Here is a 21,609-nt window from a genome sequence, read left to right on the forward strand (position 1 = left end):
TATCCTTGAATGGTAATTATTAAGTAAGTGAGACCTTTGACCAGGGAAGTAACAGTATGTGGTTATTTTGTTGTTGGGTTAAAGTCGTGGATCTTTCATACATGTATTGGAAAATGTATCATCAAAAATTTAAATATATTAAGAGCACATATTCTGGACGTAAGCACGTATTTTGTCCATGTTTAAAATAGCATTTTTGTCAGTTTATCGGAAATGTATGGTCTTACACTGTACGCCATCCCCAGTAGCACTGATGAAATGTTTTGCCCCCCTCCAGCATTAAACTTGCCCACCCCTGGTCTAGCCGTGAACAAGGTTTTAATCCAGAAAATGTGTGCACCTAGTGAGCATTTTTTCAGGGTTTGATATTTATATTATTAAGCATTTTACAGATTAAATAAAAAGATTCAAATGTTATTACAATGTTATTTTGGTTTTTGAAACCTATATAAATTGATGACAGATGTTGCACCGAATTTGAAAATATTTACTCACCTTGTCCTTTAGATGTCAGTAGTTGATTTTCCTAAGGTACGTTGACTGCACATTATATTCCATCGAAGAAGAAATCGATCGAGCGACTGGGGAAAAAAATGACAGGGCGCGCAAAAAGAAAACCCAAATCCGAGCAGGTAAATTCTCGCCTCCCTCACCTTCCTCCTTCGCACACGCACAATCTGTTTCAAAAAGTGATACTCGGGTAAGAGAGTTGTTTCTCGTGGCGTTTTGAATTGTTTGCAAAATGCTTCGTGTTCGGTCTGTTTGGCATGCTGTCTGGACAGCGGTGCACCAACATGGCAGCAGCTGTAGCAGCAGCGCCGCAGACGCTTCGGAAAAAAAACAACAACAAATAACACGTAAGAAAAAATAATGGCGTTACCCTATCACAGCTGTTGTTGAATTGTCTATCTCGTCTGAGCTGCAGCCCAACGAGCATGCGTGGTAATTATGAGTTACAAAATGCTGCCGCTAATGTGCTAGCAAAACTAATCAAATGCACGTAACGCATAAAGATTTATATCCTAATCGGGAGTGGCGAGCTCCCGAGGCCCACGATGGTTTTTCTGCTTCAGTTTTTATAACCTCAACTATAAAGCAGCATTCGTTTAATTCATTTGGAAATATGTCACCATTGCGTCAAATCCGTTGCGGAAAAATTAGCCTATCCTGGTTTGGCGAATTACGATTTGAGTAAACACCTGAGCACGAGCTTTATTAAAATAATAGTAAGCAACACAATACCATATATATTTGGGTTCCAATGTGCACATTGTCATCCAAATAACTAAAAATCAACTACATTTGCATTATATAGATTCGCAGTAGACTAGCAAAAAGGTACCCAACACATTAACATATGCAGAAGACTGAAGAATATCAAACCGTGTTGCACGTCTTTCTTCTGTAGTTGGTAGCATACATTAGATTACAATTTCTCAGTTGCTATAATTTTGTCAGGAGTCGGAAGAAGGCAATGGAGAGGTGAAGAAACTGTGTCTTGATGATGTCAAGGCCCCACCACCGTCAAAGGTATCTCCACAGCAACGTGATGAGATGCTGCAGCTCTACAAACTGCATATGCCCGAGGACCTGTACCATTTCTGGGATTTGTGCAATGAGCTTTGTCCAGACAACCCCTGTGGTAAGATTATTGTTGTTTTAACTGCTTTACCAGTGGTATAATCTCAATAAATTGCAGGGATTAGTACATATTGTAAATTCCTAATACAAACACATCAGTGGTGCCACTGTTTATCTACTAAAGGATAACGTCTTTACATTTTTTTTGTAGGTGCCCTGAAAGACACACTTGGTTTACAGTTAGTTGGTCCTTTCGACATCCTGGCTGGAGCCCACCAACACTGCAAAAATGCTTCTCCTAACTTCCACCTTCACTGGAGGTATTTCTATGACCCACCTGAGTTTCAGACCATTCTACAGGGCAGTGAAGAAAGCCAGCATCACATCGGCTACTACAGGTAAGGTACACCTTCAAATACTCCAAAGTCAATCTATGTCTGTGTTTTGATTTTACTGCTTTACTTACCTCTTGTTCTTTCACTTGGTCTGCTAGTTGTTACATTAAACAGTAAAATGAACGGTCTTTCTGGCAAAAAAGAAATGGACGAGACTGTAATAATCGATGTGAATCACGTGGTAACTACTTTGTTTGTTTTTTTCTTCAAACTTTTCATAGAGATAATCCAGACTCCCTTCCCTCCTTCGTCGGGGAGAATGAAGCCAAGAAGAGCTGCACTATAACACAAATGGGAGAAAACGTGTTTGCTGCTGTTCAGTAAGTATTGTTTGAACTCATGCCATGCTTGCATTGGGCAGACCAAACAACACTCTTTGTTTTGCGGACTTGACCACAAATCGTGTTGTAATCGGTTAAATCAAGTTACGTGATTGTAGGAAACGGTGTCAGCAGTTCAAGTATGTACAGGCAGTGAAAAAGGCGAAAAATAGGTTATTGGTGCTATAAAAGAATGTTGGAAGAAATTGGTGAAGTCAGCGTTCTCAAAATATCTGTTCTCATTCATCATAATTCTGTTCGGTAGCATTTGAGATAAGTGCTCTCAAGTAGAATTCTGTAAAAACCCTTTCAGCTTCATTTTTTTCCCTTTTTTTTTTTACTTGTGCTGAATAAATACACACACATACAGAAAAACTGTATAACAATACTATCTGTATTCTTTGTGTAAGTCAAGACACTAAATCAATTACTACATTTTTTTTCTGTTGACAGCCTGTTCCTGCTAAGGAAGAAGAAGGAGAAGGGCAGGCAGAAAACGGAGGAAGACGATTTAGAAAGCCTGGCGACAAAGCTGAGTGAGCGAGCAGAGTCGCTAAACTTGTCTCTAGAGCAGAAGACCAAAGCCATGAAGCAGCGGGAGAAAAAGGTATTTCAGTGTCAGTTGTTAGTGTGGTACTGTAAATATTTAGTACAAGGAGGTTCAGTGTAGCAGTGTCTGTCTTTCCACGGGACATTGAGAACATTCTTTCATCAAATGAAAGTGCAATTTACCTTAGTCTCATGCTCTGAACGTAAAGTACATCTTTTCTGATCTGCCGAAATGACATCTTAAATCCTCCCTAGGTTGTCACCAGAACATTCCACGGTGGCGGTATTGTTGTACCAGTTGACAAGAATGACGTGGGATACAGAGAACTCCCAGAAACTGATGGTCAGTCAATATCCATATAGTGGCCCCTTAATTTATGAGTTCATAACTCAATTTATTCGTATATGAAATCAATTACCCTCTTTGAAGTTAACTGAAATGCTGTTAATCAGTTCCAGCCGCTGTGAAACACCACATTTTTTTAACAAAGTAAATAAGCTCTGTATTGTAAAGAAAAGAATATAATACAATATAATGTGTATTGGACATGTGCCTTTAAAAGGGAAGTCACCTCAAAACATTTCTTTAAAATAATATGTTCTATGCAGCCCCATTTTCATTTGCTGTCGACTGAAAATGACATCACATTTGCTCAGGTAACGACCAATCGCGGCTCAGCTTGCGAACGTTACATGAGCAAACAAGTGAGCTGTGATTGGTCATTACCTGAACCGTGAGCAACTGTGGAAGTCGACAGCAGGTGGCAAAAAAGCCACCCTTGGATAGGTACAAGGGGTGAAAAAAAATGCTGAATATACAAATCCAGTCCTTTTGTATTAGTGATCTGTTTGGTGCTTCTGAGCAATTCTTCTTTCTTCTCTTTATTCTGCATCCAAGCTGCTCTCAAAAAGATCTGCAAGGCTATCGCCGAAGCTCGGAATGATGAAGAGCGTGTGAAAGCTTTTCGACCTCTCCAGGAGATCATCACATTTGTTCAGTTTGCCAACGATGAATGTGACTACGGCATGGGCTATGAGCTAGGAGTGGACCTTTTCTGTTTCGGATCTCACGTGAGTAGTGTGGAATAAAATGTACTGACTTTTATTGCCGCAACTAACTATTATTTTGATGACTGATCATTTCATTAATTAATCAATGATGGATTAAATAATATTTTATATGTCAGAAAATTTGCAAAAAGGTTGATCTTTGTTTTTCAAAGTAAAAGCAAAACCTTGCAACCCTACATGCTATTGAGATCCGGCCATGCATATTGTTACTCGCTTCAGTCGAGTTTTGTTCTTCAATATTAATGATGACAACGTGAGAAATTCTTGTCTAACATGTTGTTCCTCTTTCTCCAATAGTACTTCCACAAGGTTGTCAAGCAACTTCTACCCATGGCCTACAATTTACTAAATAGGAATTTGTTTGGAGAGATTCTGGAGGCCCACCTCACCAGCCGTAGCCATGACAACCTGGACCAGCTCTCATCTTGTTAAATATGAGTACATCACAATTTCTGTTAACATTTCCCCTCCATGTGATCCCTTGTGTGTCAATGTTCGTCAACCCTGGTTTTATTGGTGCTGCTGTTATCGTTTGTTGAGTCGTTTTTTTCCAATGTGAAATAAAGTATTTTTATATTTTTAACCTCAGTCCTGTCTTTTTTCTTGATAATGTGTTGTAAATGTTTATCACCTTGTGGGGATAAGTGGTTCAACAATGCAGTATTTCAATATGTTTTGTACATTTAAAGTTATATAATAAAAACAATGGACGGATGAATGATCACTGGAATATATGGACGTTTTCTTTGTAGAGTGATAACATTTTATAGGACGTGTCTTGCATAATTAGGAGACGCTCTCATTCGTATGATTGTTATCCCACGTGGAAGCGTCAGGGGGCAGTGTCACACAATTATAAAGGTAAGTGAATGGCTGGCTAAAAACAAGTCTCCGAGTGAAGTTACACGATTATTCACTAAACGCAATATGCACACCTGAATAGGTGACTGCAATCCATACAACATAATTTATCATTTGAAGTTCTAGGTTGATGACTTCACTTAATGAAAACTGGATTTTAAATATTTATTACACCTGCCACTTTGCTCGATTCTGTACCTAATACTTATTGATTTATTATCATTATTTCCTGTCAGCCTTCATTAAAGCTATTGCTCTTTGAAGGGACCCAGACCAAGGTGGGTCCGTAAGGACACAGGGAGGAAGCTTTTAGTAGCTGGCTGAACCCCGTGCACTTCATAGTCCACTGTGAATCTCTGTTTAATAAAAACGTTTTTAATGTGGGGAAGGACACTACACAAGCAATTAACTTTTTCCTCCACGGACACTGCAGTAGATTATATGAGGGGTGGAGGCTCCCATAGCAAAACAAGAATGCAATGTGTCCTGCATGTCGTTGCATTTACGTTCCATCGGCGATAGGTAAATTAAACAGGCTCCCTCTTTAAAGGTAACGTGTAACCACGCTATATTTTTAGAGAAGGGATTCACATTGTTTTTTCTTATAGTTGTGATGTGTGATTTTGGTCTAAATAAAAAAAAGGGAAATATTTGAGGGAGATGTCAGATAAAAATTGTTTTGAATTGTTACTGTTGACATTGTCGAATATCAGAGTTACTGATTGACCCTGAATGTATCATCGATTCTGCAGCGTTTCGGGGAAGCGCGTCAGAGGCGCGTTCACGTCCACGCGCGCAAGCTACAGGGCAGCATCCCATGAACACAGGAAGCGCTCGTTTGCCATTTAAAACAACACTAGCACTTGTCTTCCGTCCTCCCAGATTACTCACAACGCCACGGGATGAACACCCCCGAGTCGTGTGGAATCTGAGGCCCTTGCACTGACATCCATCTTGGACCGGCTACAGGACCCCCCCCCCCCGCGCCATTCCTCGACTTTTGACCGCGTCTCTCCCAGCTGCAGCCAGACACAATGTCCAGCAGCCCCGAAGACGCTCTCTCCAGGGGCGGCGACTCCGACCTAAAACTCGCCTCCTCGAACAACACGTCTCCGGAGGGTGGACAGCCGCCGCCGCTGCACCAGAGTCGAATACGGCAGGTGGGTGTCATCCGGTCCGCGGGACCGCTCAATGATGCTGAGGTGGCAGCAGTGATAGGCGTTGCCGTGTCATCTCACATATGCGCAGCTCACCTACACCGCCACTCAGATGTTCCGAATGAATTTACCATGTGAGGAAATGCTTCTTTTCAGTGAAAACTAATACTGTGTTGATGAGTGATTGTGCATCAGGGGGAGTGTCAGAGGTAAGAGCGAGTTGTCAACAACACAAGGCCTGTATTGACGCTATTAGTCCCCATTAAGTGAAGATGAGACTCGCATCATGTTTTTGTGTCTAAACTAGACCTCTATTATATAAAATGTCAACATATAACTAGCCCGGAGGACCTGGTGCACTCGTGTGTATTTATTTAGTGATGTAAGGTAGTTGTGGATGTTTTTCCCCCTCTTATATTTCTGCCTGACACTAATGTGATTTCAGTAATGGACTGTAGTGCTAAGCTCAGTTTACTACCCCATCATTGCTGGGTGGGGCCACTGAGCTCACTTACTTGGATGCAATCTGGAGACCTGAGTATAAAAAGCCTTGAAATATTAATTGCTATGATTTCATTCAGACTTCCCGATGTTGCATGTGCCATAAAATTAACATTTTCATTGCCTTCTGTAGCTAACAATACCTGTCGCCCCCTTCGTGTCTGCTCGCATGGGCACCCACCACAGTGCTGTTTTTTTTTTTTTTTTTTAATTTTGCTTCTCAGCTTGTTGTTTTCAGCACTTTTTGCAATGGTACGCCAATCAAGTGTGACGCAATGGCAGAACTTATGCAATGATTTATTGGGCATTAGGGTTAATGTGTGTACTTTTTACATGGCCGCAAAAATGCAGTGAATGGAACTAAAACGACTTTGTTCTGAGAGTGTTAACAGCCATCTTTGCAGGACAGACAGTATTTTGTATTATTAGTATTATTTTCTTTCATTTTGGTTGGCAGCCGTTACAAGAAGGCAAGACGTGAGTGAGAAACTTCGCTCTTTTCAGTTACTTTAAGTGTGAATGAATTTCTGTCTCTTTGTGTATTTTTATATGACTGACTAGGCAACCAATCCAGATTGTTATCTGCCTTTTCCTAGCAGTCAGGTGGGATCGGCTTCGCCTTCCCAGCAACCGAATAAGCCATAGAAAAAGGAATTATCATGGACTTTACCCAACAGACCCAGCCACATGCTCACTGGCATTCCTAAACACGATTAGCCCCCTTTCATTCAGGCCCTAAAAATACTTTTCTATACACCAGTTTTTGACATCTGTTTCTACAAATACTTTTTTTTATTAAAACTCAACACGTGTAATGCTTGAATGAAGCGGAAGTCTCTTGCAGCGATAAGCTTCTTTTGCTTCTTAACGTTGGTGTAGAAGGCCCTCAAGTCAGATTGGCGCCTTAATGAATGATCAGGCAAGAACTTAAGCCTGTGATTTAGCATTCATTCAAAATGATAGGCCAAATATATGAATGTTTGGTATTTTAATGACTCTGAATTGCTGTGAATTTAAGTGTGAAAGATGGATGGATACTTTGTTATAAATGAATGACCAACACCATTAGTGATGTTTGTTTGAAATGTTCTAAAGTCAGTGACAATTCTGAATCTTCTTAAATCTTGACATACATCAAGCAGGGATGTCAAACTAAATTTCACTGAGGGCCACATCTTAGTTATGGTTTCCCTCAGAGGGGCATTATAACTGTGAACATGTGACTTGACATAAAATAAGTCGTAAGTCGCATAGGTAGATCTCGAGATACGAGGCAATGAATGTTCAGAAGGTCAGTGCCCCATCCTTGAGTTTGACACATGACTATGTTGACGTTTCCGATTAAGCGCTTTCTACTGTCTCTTTTAGAGTTTGCCTATTTTTAGTGTGAATGTGACGATGTTGCATGGTCACAAGAGTTTTGCAAGGATGCAGGTCTCAGGTGGTGGAGAAGATGAGCGTAAACAAGGCAAAGCCTGTGAAAGGGCAGATCTGCTTCAATATAATGAATGCAGTCATCACTCATTGTAACAATAGCGGTCAGCGGCGTAAAGAAGAATGGCGACGTGGAAACAGTGTGATGCAACACATGTCGTCAAGACGGATATCCTCAACGTGTGTTTTTGCATGTTAACGATGCGAGAACAGACAATTTGTGTTGTTTGGCGTTCTTTCTAGAATCGAAACAAATGATCCATTATTCTGCAGCTAATTGATTATCAAATTCAACTATTTTGACAATGGATTAATCGTATAGAGAACTTGTTTTACTTAAAACGGTGCAAATCCTCATTTCAGCTTTTCAACGGTTAATATTGTTAGGTGTGTGCAGGCCTCTACAAAAGCAGACTGATTATGCACCAGGGTACATTTTTTTTTGTTGAATTAGGTCTCTATGACATCAAGTTTTTGAACTGTAGCAGGAGTCGGCAAAAATACGGCCCGGGGGCCACATGCGGCCTGTTAAATGTTTTAATCCGGCCCGCCAAACTTGATGTTTTATTTTCTAAATAATGTGGTTTTTCAAAGACATATATATTGTTGTAATGCTTTTGTTCACGTTCATTTAAAATTAATTTTTTTTTTTTTCTCCGATGATGTGAGGTGACCAAAACACTCCATCCATCTGCTCCTGGTCCAGCCCCTCTGTCAAATTTTAGAACCCATTGTGGCCTGCCAATCAAAAAGTCTGCCCACCCCTGAACTGTAGGATCCCTGTTTTCTTAAAAAAAACATTTGTTGATGCATGTAAATAAAACACGAAGACAGAATAGTTGCAAGATTTTATAATAATAATAAAATAATAAAAAAAAAACAGCATCAAATGAAATAGAATTTACAACGGTATACCCATAGTTACAAGTTTAATAATAATAAAAATCGAACTCAACAAAACGTTTCTTTTTTCCAAATTGTCCCCAGTGTTGTCTTTTTTTCTAACCAAAATGAGACATTTGCAAACATGTGCTTTAACATTTATACGATGAACCTTTTTGCGTATAATATTTTCTGATGTGTTATGAAACAAAACAGTAACATAATCAAAATCATCATCTAATTTATTTTTGTGCATTTTCTGCACTGCACTGAATTAAAAAAAAATGCTCTGTGCTGCTGGATCCCTAGAAGGGCTTTTGTCAAATTAATAGAAATTGGAAGCGTAGAATTGGCCAAAATGTCTTGATAAAATGACCAATTTGGATTCAAATGGGATTAAGGGATTTTGTCCAGTGCCTGATTGATAATTAATTGATGAAAAGATTTGTCTCCATACTTTTCTCTCTAAATCTGTTTTATGATAATCGGCACTCATATGCTCGCTTGATACAGATGCTGAGTCTCCAGAAAGGATGGTCTGTTCTTGCCAGATTTTAGTCGAATATTTTAAGATGTTTTCGACTAGACAACATGACCTATTTCTTTCTCCGTAGGAAGCAAAGTTTTCCTCTCTTCCTCACTGTTATTTAAAATAGCTTCTCCTTCACCGAATGCACTCCTTACTCCCTGCGTAGGCGAATTATCCACACTTTCTCTCGCTGCCTTAAATCGTGACTTGAATCATTTTTATTATTTACTCTTCATTTCTCATTGTCTCTGGCTTGCTCCCCAATTCATCTTTCACTTCTTCTTCACTTTTTATACTCTTCAGCTCATCCAGCCCCAATGCCCCCCACTGTGCCAGCGAGTCCGATCTCACAGCCGTTTAACAGTTTCATCTCCTTTTCACCACCACTACTTAGGCCGCCAGCTGCCTTTCTTTCTCCAGAGGAGTTAGTATGGTGGGATTTTTGCAGCAAAGAATACTGCATGAAGACCCGGACCCCCTCATGCGCAACCCCAGAATCACAACAGTCATGCATTGCGCGAACCTTCACATGGATGTTGACCAAGTTGTGGTTTCTATTTAGCGGTCATGTGTACATACACACATTAACATAGTTATATTTACAGGAGCATTAAAATAGCCTGAATAGCGCCAAGGGAAAAAAGTAACCACTGAAGTACATCAACGGATGGCCTCCAGCACTGGAAGGAACACGTGATTAAGATCCATGTAGAATACATTTCGACATGAGATGATATAAAAGGCTTTCAAATTCTATTTTTGTCTGATGAACTCTGTCAAGGAAGAAATTGCAGAATGGCTGATTATAAATATTTACATTGTAGGCTGATTTCAAAAATATTTTCTCAATTTAGGGAAACTGGGATTATTTTGGAGGAGTTTTGCATATTATGGGTTATTAGTTTGATCAAATTCAATGCCTGACCTATTTGGGTATACGTAGGGTGATGTTTGACTAATTTTTTTGAGCATCCAAAAAATACATCGTAAGCAGAAGTGTTCATTTCTCCATGTCCTTTGAAGTGCCCGATCTGTGCCACAGCAGCCAAAATATTATCTGGTTTCTTTTAAGTGTCCGCTGGCTATTGGAAAAGTAACAGTATTCCTGTGTAGTATCTTTACAGAGCATGTGATTGTTTATATTTGGGTAGAAATGCCATCGTGTCACTCTGGAACATGAGCTGTATACTTCCGAACTATCTTCGGTGACCTAGTTCTATATGATGTCATATTACTCACCCTCTCATGAATGTTTGGGAGTAAGCATCGTAAATTATGATCGACCTAATTTGAATGATTTTTAGAGTAAAGATTATTCATCTCAACAAACATAAAATATCTTTTTGACGACCTCTGTGAGCTTTCAGGATATACTGTATGGAACACCAAGAAAGAAGAGAGTGGAGATTGTCATATTCCCTCGGGGCCGGGTCTTTTTTGACCTTCGGCAGCAGGACACACTTAGATGTGAATTATTCATTCTGGCCTTTGCATTGTGTTTCTTGCTGGAGATGAGCAGAAAGATATAGAGGCGTGGCTCATGATCAATGGACATCTCAGAAGCTTAGAAACTCTCCTGCACTGCTTACGTGTTTGAAGCCTCCCATCAGAACCTCAGAGCAACCTCTTCTTGATCGGGCAACCTTAAACAGATCTTTTAGGAAGATGAGGAGCTCATAATTTTTTTGTAACTGTTGTCTTGTGCCTTCCTTCACACTTTTCCTCAGTGTGTCTCGGTGTGTGCGTGTGTGTGTGTGTGTGTGTGTGTGTGTGAAGGCTTCACTCAAGCTTCCGGGTACGGCTGTGTTGCTGCTGCAGTGAGTATTCGGTCACATGCTTCACGCTTTCTGATACAGTCAACTCTGAGGTGAAATCACTTTATGCCTCAATAAATATAGCAAGCTGATGCCAGATGAGGTCAGCCTCCGGATAGGGAAGATAGATTCTCTCTTTTAATTAATTATGCACACAAACAGTTGGTAGGATTGGTAAAACAGAAATAAAAGCAACCCTGACTTTTCTATTTTTGCTTATATTATATATTCCACGTAAATAATATGTGAGAGACTGGTGACCAGTCCAGGGTGTAGCCTGTCTCCCAACTACGATAGGGTCCAGCTCACTCAAGCCTGAACAGGATACGCGGTGATAGAAAATGGATTGTAGGATATCATGTGTAAATGCTACTTAATTGAAATAATGGGATTAACAATATAATATGTAAGAAAATATGCACCTGGTAAATAAAAATGAGATTGAGAAGAGGGCCCTGTTTGCAGTATTTAGATAGAGGACCTGATTGTTTAATTGGCTCACTTCTTTACGAGATCAGAAATATCACTGCGAATGTGATTAGTGCATGTACTGCAGGTCTTTCCATTGATGATTAGTGTGAAATGAAATTAGAGAGACACAGAGAGAGTGATTTTATTTTTTTTTGTATTTATACAAGATTAAATTGTGATTAGCAACCATAGCAATTGTCCAACAGTCTCCTCAAAATTGTGCAAATTTGAGAGCCCAAACACACACTTTTGCTGTTTGTTTTAATTGTCCTTTCTAACTCGCGTTAAACTGCCTTTGTGGTGTATTTTGCGGTTTCCGTTGTCATCGAATGTTAATATAACGATTATAGCAGCCCAAAAATACCTCGTGGATATTGGTTATGTTTGCATGTTTTACATTCTACTGATAGTGACATTTCATATTTAACAACTCATCCATCAGGAATTATTCGGAGGAAGTGAGGACTTATTGATGTGAAAATCAGTGGGCGTTGCATATTTGACCATATAGATTCTTTTAAACTGCCCTAGACTACTCTGCTGTGGAAAAAAAGCACTGTGATGTATGTGGCTCGATGTAGCAAAAGCAATCAGTTAATGCGCTGCTCTGCCTGGAAGGCTGCTGCTTGTCCGCCTGAGCACTGGGAAGCCTTGTTTACTTAACGGCAGCAACACTGAAGGACGTCGTGTTACTGATAACGTCATCCATCTGATGTTTCGGAAAGTGTATCTGGTCTTGTCGAAGCGTGACTTAGCTGCACTAGGGTGTGGTCTTTTAGGCTAAATCCCACCACACCTCTCTGACCCATTTTCTCCTGGGGCCTCCATCACGCTTTCAAGGCCCTGCTTTCCCCACACCAGCCTGGTCTCCATGTTGTCACATGGGCGTGGTCCCATGAGGTTTCATGCCCCACGTGGTATTAGATTTGATACAGTGAATTGGTTTCTTGAGAGAGAGAGAGAGAGAGAGAGAGAGAGAGAGAGAGAGAGAGAGAGAGAGAGAGAGAGAGAGAGAGAGAGAGCGCGAGAGAGACAGTGTGAGAGAGAGAGAGAGAGAGAGAGAGAGAGAGTGTGAGAGAGAGAGAGAGAGAGACTGTTTGCACTCTCCGCTTTACGGCCCTGACCTTTTAAAGCTCTGAGGGGCCTGAAAAATGACATTTAAATCATATCTATGAACCCAGGCATACATTACCGCCTGTAATTGAGAGTGTGTTGATTGTGTTGGTGCGAGCAGACATAATTTACAGTCTTGTATTTTAGTCACTAACAATATTTACAAGAATTCGTATCGTGAAAGGGCTTGGCCGTCGATGGCTCACAGTCATCGATCGCTGAGTCTCTACTGGTGTGACATCATCGCTGTGAAGGCCCTTCCTCCTCTGCACGGAAATCACTGCCACACCCAGTTTACCCACTGATGTGGGTAAATTGGCGGTTTGGCTAGTTCAATGAAACACTAATTAAAGCTTTGCTAAGAAAACAATAACGTAAGCTTTATGTACAAAACCATTATCCATTCTTTCTACTATCTGCCTTGTCTGTTTGTTTTTCTCTGTCATCTGTCTCACTATCAAGAATGTAGTCTCACAGGTCACGCACAGTCCATTCTGGGATTTGATCCTCAAAGGCATCCATTTTTCCTTTCAAAATATCAGAAATACAAATAGCTTGACGGAGGTCTAAACTGCCACCTTCATAAAACCTGTAATTAATATACAGACAAAAATTGTCACTTAAGTGTGAGCGTTAACACCCCGATGCTGAGGTGCCCTTAAGCTAAGCACAGTCCTCACTCCTCCAACTCAAGTAGTGTTTCCGCATCCCGTTAACTCTGCCACACCCACCGCCATAAAAACACTAAGACTGGTACACGCCGTTATATCTTATTCTGGAATCAGGCATTAGTCATGTGATACAGGGTTCATCTGAAGATCAATATCCTGAGGGGAGAGAACAAACTGTGTCTGCATGTCAGTTCGTTGTGGGCGCTCCTAGGTTTCCAGCATAGATTGTACAGTGCAGTATATTTCTTATAGGAGGTTACATTTCCAATAGTTTGATGTATGTGTGCATGTAGAAGACTTCAAGCAAAATATTTTATATATATATACATAACTAAAGAAGCAATTGTATGACTGGAGGTCTGACTTAAAAAAACTTAATACAGTTGCAGGGACAAAAAAAAATTGACAAATGTTTACTTCTCATCAACATCCTAATGGTTTGCTTTAAAACTCACGATCATGTTCCAAGTTAGGAAGAGAAAGAACCTTCTACACATGCAGTTGATCAACTTTTATACGTTTCAAATGAATTGTCAATTACGTGTTTGTTTCATTTATTTTTTAATTTGTGAATACAATTCAAATCCAAAAGTCGGTGTTTTAATTTGATTGCAGGGGATGTGATTTCAGTTATGTTATGTTTTAATAACAGAGCTGGGCGCTTGAACCGGCCGTGATCCGGCTAGCCTTCCGGCCTGGACCCTCTGACCTTATTCATAAAAATTGTCGTCAGAATGAGGAAATACAGGCACGCTTGAATGCACGTCTCTTTGTACACAAACGGTTGGTAGTGGCACTTTTGATGCATTCGAAGGCAATTATTGTCGTTTGCCCATTTTGCGAGTAGGTTCATCACGAGGGCCAATTTGTGGGCCTGACTAAAATCAACCACCGGCCTTTGTTAATCGAACCCTTTTTTTTTTTTTTGACCTGCTAACATATATGGCAAGCCTTTTCAGATCATTTCTGTCTTGCTCTCGCAAACTTAACCTGGTTATCAATATGCCTCCCTTAAGCCGAACCAATGTAAGAACTAATGAAAACTAACATTTCCGGTGAAGGGAGCAGCTGTGAGTGTTGAGGCTTGTCGTCATATAAATTGCACGACCCGCTCAATGTCGAGAAAAAAAAACAGTCTCAAAGCAAGAGCCTCCCTCCCTTAAATCATGTATGCATTATAATTCTGTCAGATCGCCGTGAGTCAGCGCTGCACCTCCATTAGCAGAAGGACATCATAAAGAACAGGAATAATAATATCAGGACTACACATGTTAAATGTTTCTGGGCTAATTTAAGGTATAGATCTTAATTGCAAAGCACAACAATCTGCTTGTTTTCCTCACTGTGCAGGCAGCAGGTTTATTCTAGCTCAGGTCAGAATATTCTAAAAATAGACCTGCAAGATGCTTAAAGGCAGTTGAAGTTAGATTGTTGCTTGGTGATGGCACACTCTTTGCATGTGTGAATGTTGTTGTGAATGTGTCTGCTTACGGGGATTTTTATTGTTGGAATAGTGCTGAATGGCCAAATAGTGGATAGTGGAAATATCCAAAGTAGCGGCAAAAGTGCTGTGAAAATTGAATGTCTTTATACTTTTTAGTTTTGTTGGTTTCACGTCATCATTAGAGCCCTAACACGCTATCTGAAAGGTAGACAGTAGACAGAATGTGTTAACACCTTCATAACAGGTTCAAAAGGATATGTAGAGTAGCTATCTACTCACGTAAACAAATATAAAATGTACACGAAAAATGTGCACACTTTTATCACTACAAGCACTCAAACTGCATCGATGAGAGCCTATATATATAAAATATTGCTCAGCTTCGATATGGAAATTACAATCAAAATACTAATCAACCAAAAACAACCAAAACATCTTTGTCAAGACAGAATTGTCATTGGGTTGTCATTTGATTATGCAGTTATACCCAATGAGTGTATATACTCCGTTAATAACTGTGTTATAGCTGTTCATAGCTGTGTATTCTCCTAAACGCCATTATCGCATGATAGGAATGGAATGGAAAGGATCAATAAAATACGCTGATCAGCCCTTGACTCAAACACACAAAGTGTATTGTGTAAATAACACACTCACTATTTATCTTAACCTGAAGTACTGTTTGTATCTGTATGTAGCATTTTCCTCCCAGTTTCTGTTGAACAATCGTTGACCCTAAGAGATTCTGTTCCTTATATGTTACCCACCCCCCACCTCGTCCTAAAAGAGACATACAGCAATCTAGTGTTAGTGCACTATTTTAAGATCAGCTTACATGCTAATCGATCCGTTTATTGATTTTTCTCAGTGAAATGTAGGTCCGAGACGTGCGTTACAGTAACTGTGGCTGCATGTAATTAAATTTTAAGTAGGTCAACTATTATGATATTTGTAAAGTATGCTTCACAAAAATGAATATAATCAAGCTGGGATAAAAAAAAAAGACAGGGAGGCTCATTGGTTCGAATCAGAATCAGATCCGAATCAGAATGCCATTTATTGTCATTATTCTTAGTGCGCAATGAGATTGGAGAGCTTTTCCTCTCCAGTGCAAAAAAAAAAAGTGGAAGGTGATATAGATTTTTATAAATATATATTTTTTAAAAAACAAAACGTTATGGTAGGGTTTCCTTCTAGCCTGGTGTACATTTGAATATTATACCTCTACCGCAGAATTTTTTTCAAGGTATGCTCACACACTGCTTAATATGCGTGAATTTAATGTCACCAGCAGGGGGTGCTAAAGGTGCAGCTCTCGTCCACAGAAAAGTTCCTACTCCTCTGCCTGGTGCAAGTCCAGCAAACAGTAATAGCACATAATAGCCAGTAATGGTGGAGTGATTCATCATATTAGTGCCAGTCAAGATTTATGACATGTTTTGTTGACTAATACTTGTAACTATAATTGGACAATTGGACAAGGACTTGACACACATGCAGCCTTATTCACTTGCGGCCACACATCCACTCAACCTGTCAAACCATGTTCCATCACTGGTGTGGAGGGTGCAATGCAGTTGAGATGTAGACCGATCCACTTTGCCTCCATGCAGGGAAGAGAGGGGGTGCTATCCCCGCGTTGCAGATGTCGGCAAGCCTGTCCACTGTTGGCACCCCCCTGCAGCCTGAGTGGTATGCGCCATCATCTCTGCTGGCTCATAAAAAGACACTGTGCACACAAGTTCACCCTCTGTGCCCCTCCTCTCTTTCTATACTTCTTTTGATGCATTATTACAGCATCCAAAGGGGGGTGGTGAGGCGTGGCTAATTATTGATTTCAATCAGGTGGCAAGTCATGTTAAAAAATAAATTAAAAAAAAAATCGAGCTGTGCGGTCATTGCTGGAAAATTTGCTCATATTTCTGCTTCTCTTGCAATGAGTAGCCATTTAAAGAGATTTATCTTCCGGAGGCCTTCAAAGCTGCACATTCAGCACACTCAATCGCAATTCACCACAAAGAGGAGTGCCTGAAGCAGTCATGTGAATCCAAAGATAGCTTGTCAGCCACTTTTGCATTCAGGGGGCAGTCTGAGGGTAACGTCTTTTTTACTACCACTAGGAGGCGTCATATTGTGAAAATTGTACATCATTCATCCTGCTCTGATTATAAGGGAAACCAGACCACCTGACACCCTGGACTGGTGACCTGTCAATCAAAAGTCAACAAACATCCGTCAACACTCACTTTCACAACAATTTTGAGTCTTTAATTAACCTAACAAGAATGTTTTTGGAATGTGGGAAGAAGCCTCAGCTGCTGGAAAAAAACACAGGCGTAAATCCCCTCATGCAGACCTATCGCCAGACCTCAGTCTTAAGTGGGGTACATGAAATGCATTGGGGGCCCAATTATCACAGTATTTATTTTGCGATTTATTATGCTGATCCTATTCGCAAAGCACTGCCAGTGGTATTGAATGGTGTCCTTGAGACAACCGCTGTCATAGATAACATTTCCAGTTCATATACGTACGTCGCAGCTGGAAAAATGAAGTGATCTGTGAAGATGCCCTGTTCATTTGCTGCTTGGATATGGATCAAGGCCAGAACTCATGAGATTTTCAGATCGCACGGAAAAGACCACCCCTCCCCCAACCCCCAAGGCGGTGTCTGCAGCATAAATAAAAAAGGATCTTCAAAATTATTTTGGCATATGCAAGGGTGCCCGTGTTTTATTTTCCACCTGAAACGGGTTCAAATGGCTCCTAAAGTTGCCGACCTCTGCCCTATACGAAAGCCATTGCCAAAGATAGACTGTTTTATGTCACTTAACATGAAAATAGCTACTGTGTGTTTGTGCATGCATGCGTGCGTGCACACGTGTGTGTGTGAGAATTAATCCTAAATGTTGTCCCTGATGGCCCCTCATAATAAATTATTACCCTCAAAAGTATAAAAGCTTTTGGCTTCTCATGCCACACAGTCAGGATTTATTTATTTATTTTTTTTAATGTGTGTTTTTGACACAACAGTAGAGAGATTAGCTTTGGCTGTAGCTGTAGTTTGACTGTTGGCTTGCAGCTGCGCTAAACCCCTTACACACAACACTGTAACTCTCATACACACTCACACACACACGCACACACACAAATGCATTACAGAACACATGTTTTAAAGCCACATCTGTTCACATGGAGAGAAGGGTTTTCATGTACTGTACATCTGGACTGGGTCATATCCTGTGTGTGTGTGAGGATAAATAATGACTGAATGGATGAGTCTTACTGTCATCATTCACCACCCCTTTTCTGTCATTATGTCCTTCCCTCGTGCTTGGACACACCAATGCTTCATTTGCGCTCTGCATCACTAGATGTGTGTGGGCGTGTGTGTGTGTGTGTGTGTGTGTGTCTTGTGAGAGCGTCTTCATTTTACTACTAGTAAGGACTGTGGAGATAAAAGTAAATGATGAGAGGAGTTGACGGGGATCTTTTGTCGGATATTCCAGTACGAGTCATTTTGGAGACTTTTTAAAAAAAAAAAAATTTTAAATAGGTCCTGAGATCCAACATGGATTAATTTACATCAGAAAACTTTGCGTTTTTGCTTGACCTTTGCAATTTAAGTACTTAACACATGAAGTGTATATGGTACCTAGTACCTTGAGAGACATTGATTTATAGAAACAGTTGTAGTTAGGAAATTGAAGTCATGGCCCATGCTGCTGCCCACTTGAAGAAGGCGCGAGAGATTGAGCTTCATCCAGAGTACAAGGCGCTGCAGAAAGCCAGAGAGAGGCGGCGTCGCCAGCGGGAGAGAGCTGAGCGAAAGCGGCAGGTAAAAGATATGTGACTAAATCAAACTGTTTGTCTTAGATCGACTGGTCACAAGAATCCAATAGTGCTCAAAAGAAGACCACTGACGACAGGCTAATGGGTAAATGTATTACAACTTTAAAGATCAAGTAATCTTCAGGGATGCTGCTTGATCCCTGATTTTTGGTTTCTGATTTGTTAAAAAAAAAAAAAAAAGAATCTATATTATTCCAAATACTTTTTTTTTTTAGTTGACTTCCTCTAATGCAGGTGTGGGCAAACTACGGCCCGGGGGCCACATGCGGCCTGTTAAACGTTTTAATCTGGCCCGCCGAACTTGAAATAAATTAAATGAATGAACCTTGTTAATGTTTTCTTTTCTAAATTATGTGGTGTGTCAAAGACATATATTCTGTTTTTATGCTTTTGTTCACTTTCATTTAAAATTAAATGTATTTTCTTTCCTCCGATGAGGTGAGGTTACCAAAACATTGCATCCATCTGCTCCTGGTCCGGCCCGTCTGTCAAATTTTAGAACCCATTGTGGCCTGCCAATCAAAAGGTTTGCCCACCCCTGGTCTATTGCTTGACGAACCCAGTGAGGTCTTGCACAATAAATTCAGGTGTGACTATATTTTTATGTATCATTACTAAAGCATGTCATTTTACTTTAATCATTATCATTTGGGAAGTGGCCACTTGCAAAATCTTTATCTGAGATGAGATTCAGATGAACATTTCCCATTATGGTAACACACAGTGATAGCACACAAATAATAAGTACAGTGCGGTAAAACTATAACCCCCCCCATCCTGATTTTCTTTTTTTTGTTATTGGTGTTCTCATATTTATCATGCTTAAATGTTTCAGATCATCAAAAGTATTTGAACAGCTCACAAAGATAACCCAATTAAAAATAAATTGGAAGGCTGATTTCATTTCAGAGGGCAAAAATCATTTCTGACCCTGTGTGGGAGATAATCATACAAAAACGTGAAAAAATCAGTTAAATACCATTACATTTCACTGACTATACAGAGATACTGTTTGTTTTCGCCATGAAGATAAAACGTGGCATTTTCATGCAAAAAAAAAAATATATATAAATGTGATCTCATGTACACTGAAGTTAATCTTGCATTTTAATGATACTGCATTGCAGTTAAGATGCTTCGGTATTAGCATAGACACAGGAAGAGTGAGTATAATCCAGTATCCTTCATTAGTCAAATCCTGTACAGTAGTACAGATTACGGCTGCTTCTCAATCAAGTCAATCTTTGTTTGGAATTCTCTTCTGTTAGTTTAACTCAGGACACACATACGTTTGCATTTATTTCCATATGCTACAGTTGCTACTCATAACCAGACTAAGAGTACTCGTCGGAGGTAAGCTAACCCAAATTTTAATTGACCTTTGCTTTTCCTTAGTCTCTTACCACAAATGGTACAGTTTTTTTTCAACTAACTTGAAGGCAACCTGGCAGAGACAATCACTGAATCAGAAGTTGGGTTAGCACTACCTGTATTGAGTTAAGTAGTTGCACCCCTAATCTTTGGAACGCTCACACAATACAATGCAAAAATGAGTCAGTGAAAACTGTCAATTCTGGAATTGAGCTTGCGTGTGTTGTTGTGTCTTCTACACATACAGTGAATATTCACTCCATATTCTCAGTTCAGTTTCACATATTTTCAGATTTCCTTGACAACCTTTCCTCTGTTTTTCAAAGAATATGTCATTCATGCAACATGCATTCATGATTGTCTACATACTAGAAGAGTGCTTCTTAAATATTTCTTTCCCACCCCAAATCGCAGAAGGAAATATTTCATGCCCCCCCAACTCTCCGCCATGACTATACATAGATCACTTATCTATGAAGTTGTTATAAGTCAACTTGTACATACAAGTGACAAAGTGCTGCCACCTACTGTAGTGTATGTGCAATTGTACGATATTATAGTACAGTGGGGAAAAAAACCCAAACATGTTCTCTAGATCTAGATTGCACCGTGGCCCCACCATTTGGAGGCCCGCCCCCATATTTAAGTAGAACTGTGCATCAAAGTATGATGTAGATGCTTTATAATCCTCTCGCTCTAAGTGCTTTGCGGCCATTTTGCGGCATTGACTCGTCTACATGGCACTATTTGTTTGAAGGGGTAAGTCAGTGTGCTTTCTGCCCCATTTTAAACAGAGAGTGCCATCTCGATGGCTTAATAAACACAACAACTGGTTCATGAATCATCTTGAAGCCTCATTTTCCCATCAGTACCCATCACCATAATTTTTTCATAGTACTGTAAAAGATTGCATATCCACAATGCTATCTGAATCTGGATTTCAGGTGTCAATCATTTTATTTTACAATTCATATTTTATGTAATATAATCCATTTGATATCTCCAACATAACGTATTGCATCATTTTCTACATAAAATACACATTCAACAGAGAGGAAATAACTAACTCAAAATGAATGTGTTTCACTGTAAATGGTAAATCATTTGTATTTTATAAGCAGTAAAACCCAAAACAAGCCACACCAAAACCTGACCTAAATCATTTGTCCAAGCGTCACCGTTACTAAGCGTTTTGACGTTCCTGAAGAGTAGTAGTAGTGAAGGCCAGGCACGGTATAGTCCAAGTCAAACCCAGCTGTCATGCACGCCACTCTGGGCACACACAATGGCGGAAGAGACGGTCTGGAAGGGTAAAAATAACCAAGGCAGGCGAGTTGACAGTTGTTATCATGCTGACAGGGAGAGAGTATTGGTAGAGGAAGAGGAGGCTGGACTGTGGGCCTTGGCGAGAACTCAGCCAGGGAAATGGGAGGCTGACGGGTCTTTTGCCTGAGAGGGGACAGAGTGATGTTATTACCGAACACCATGGGTGAGATTCAGCATGGAGCAGCAGCGGGTTGAAAACACGGACATGTTTAATAGCCTGTAGGATTTATTGACCATTTGTCCGGCTAATGTCCGGAAATTGTGCTT

The 21,609-nt window shown here is 40.1% G+C and overlaps 2 protein-coding genes across 6 annotated transcripts in view; both read left to right on the forward strand.

Annotated features, from left to right (window-relative positions):
- Positions 1-482: 482 nt before the first annotated feature.
- On the forward strand, positions 483-4,504 carry hpf1 (histone PARylation factor 1). Of its 2 annotated transcripts, none has more exons than XM_088302893.1 (8): positions 483-632; positions 1,459-1,642; positions 1,793-1,979; positions 2,198-2,296; positions 2,750-2,903; positions 3,101-3,188; positions 3,744-3,916; positions 4,214-4,504. In XM_088302893.1, the coding sequence occupies exons 1-8, from the start codon at positions 594-596 to the stop codon at positions 4,346-4,348; spliced, it is 1,059 nt and encodes a 352-aa protein (XP_088159019.1). In that variant the 5' UTR covers positions 483-593; the 3' UTR covers positions 4,349-4,504. The 2 variants fall into 2 exon arrangements, with proteins under 2 accessions (XP_088159019.1, XP_088159020.1); XM_088302894.1 differs by lacking the exon at positions 483-632 and adding an exon at positions 802-857.
- Positions 4,505-5,536: 1,032 nt separating this feature from the next.
- Positions 5,537-21,609, forward strand: part of ank2a (ankyrin 2a, neuronal) — an 80,647-nt gene continuing 64,574 nt past the window's right edge. For all 4 annotated transcript variants that reach the window (XM_088301753.1, XM_088301752.1, XM_088301748.1 and 1 more), the window contains exon 1: positions 5,537-5,937. In XM_088301753.1, coding sequence (XP_088157879.1) covers positions 5,812-5,937 — 126 coding nt within the window. In that variant the 5' untranslated portion in view covers positions 5,537-5,811. The remainder of the gene's footprint in view (positions 5,938-21,609) is intronic.

This window comes from Idiotropiscis lumnitzeri, chromosome 8 (genome assembly GCF_059441095.1).
Source record: "Idiotropiscis lumnitzeri isolate Australia: NSW breed Sydney's pygmy pipehorse chromosome 8, RoL_Ilum_1.0, whole genome shotgun sequence".
NCBI classification, from domain to species: domain Eukaryota; kingdom Metazoa; phylum Chordata; class Actinopteri; order Syngnathiformes; family Syngnathidae; genus Idiotropiscis; species Idiotropiscis lumnitzeri.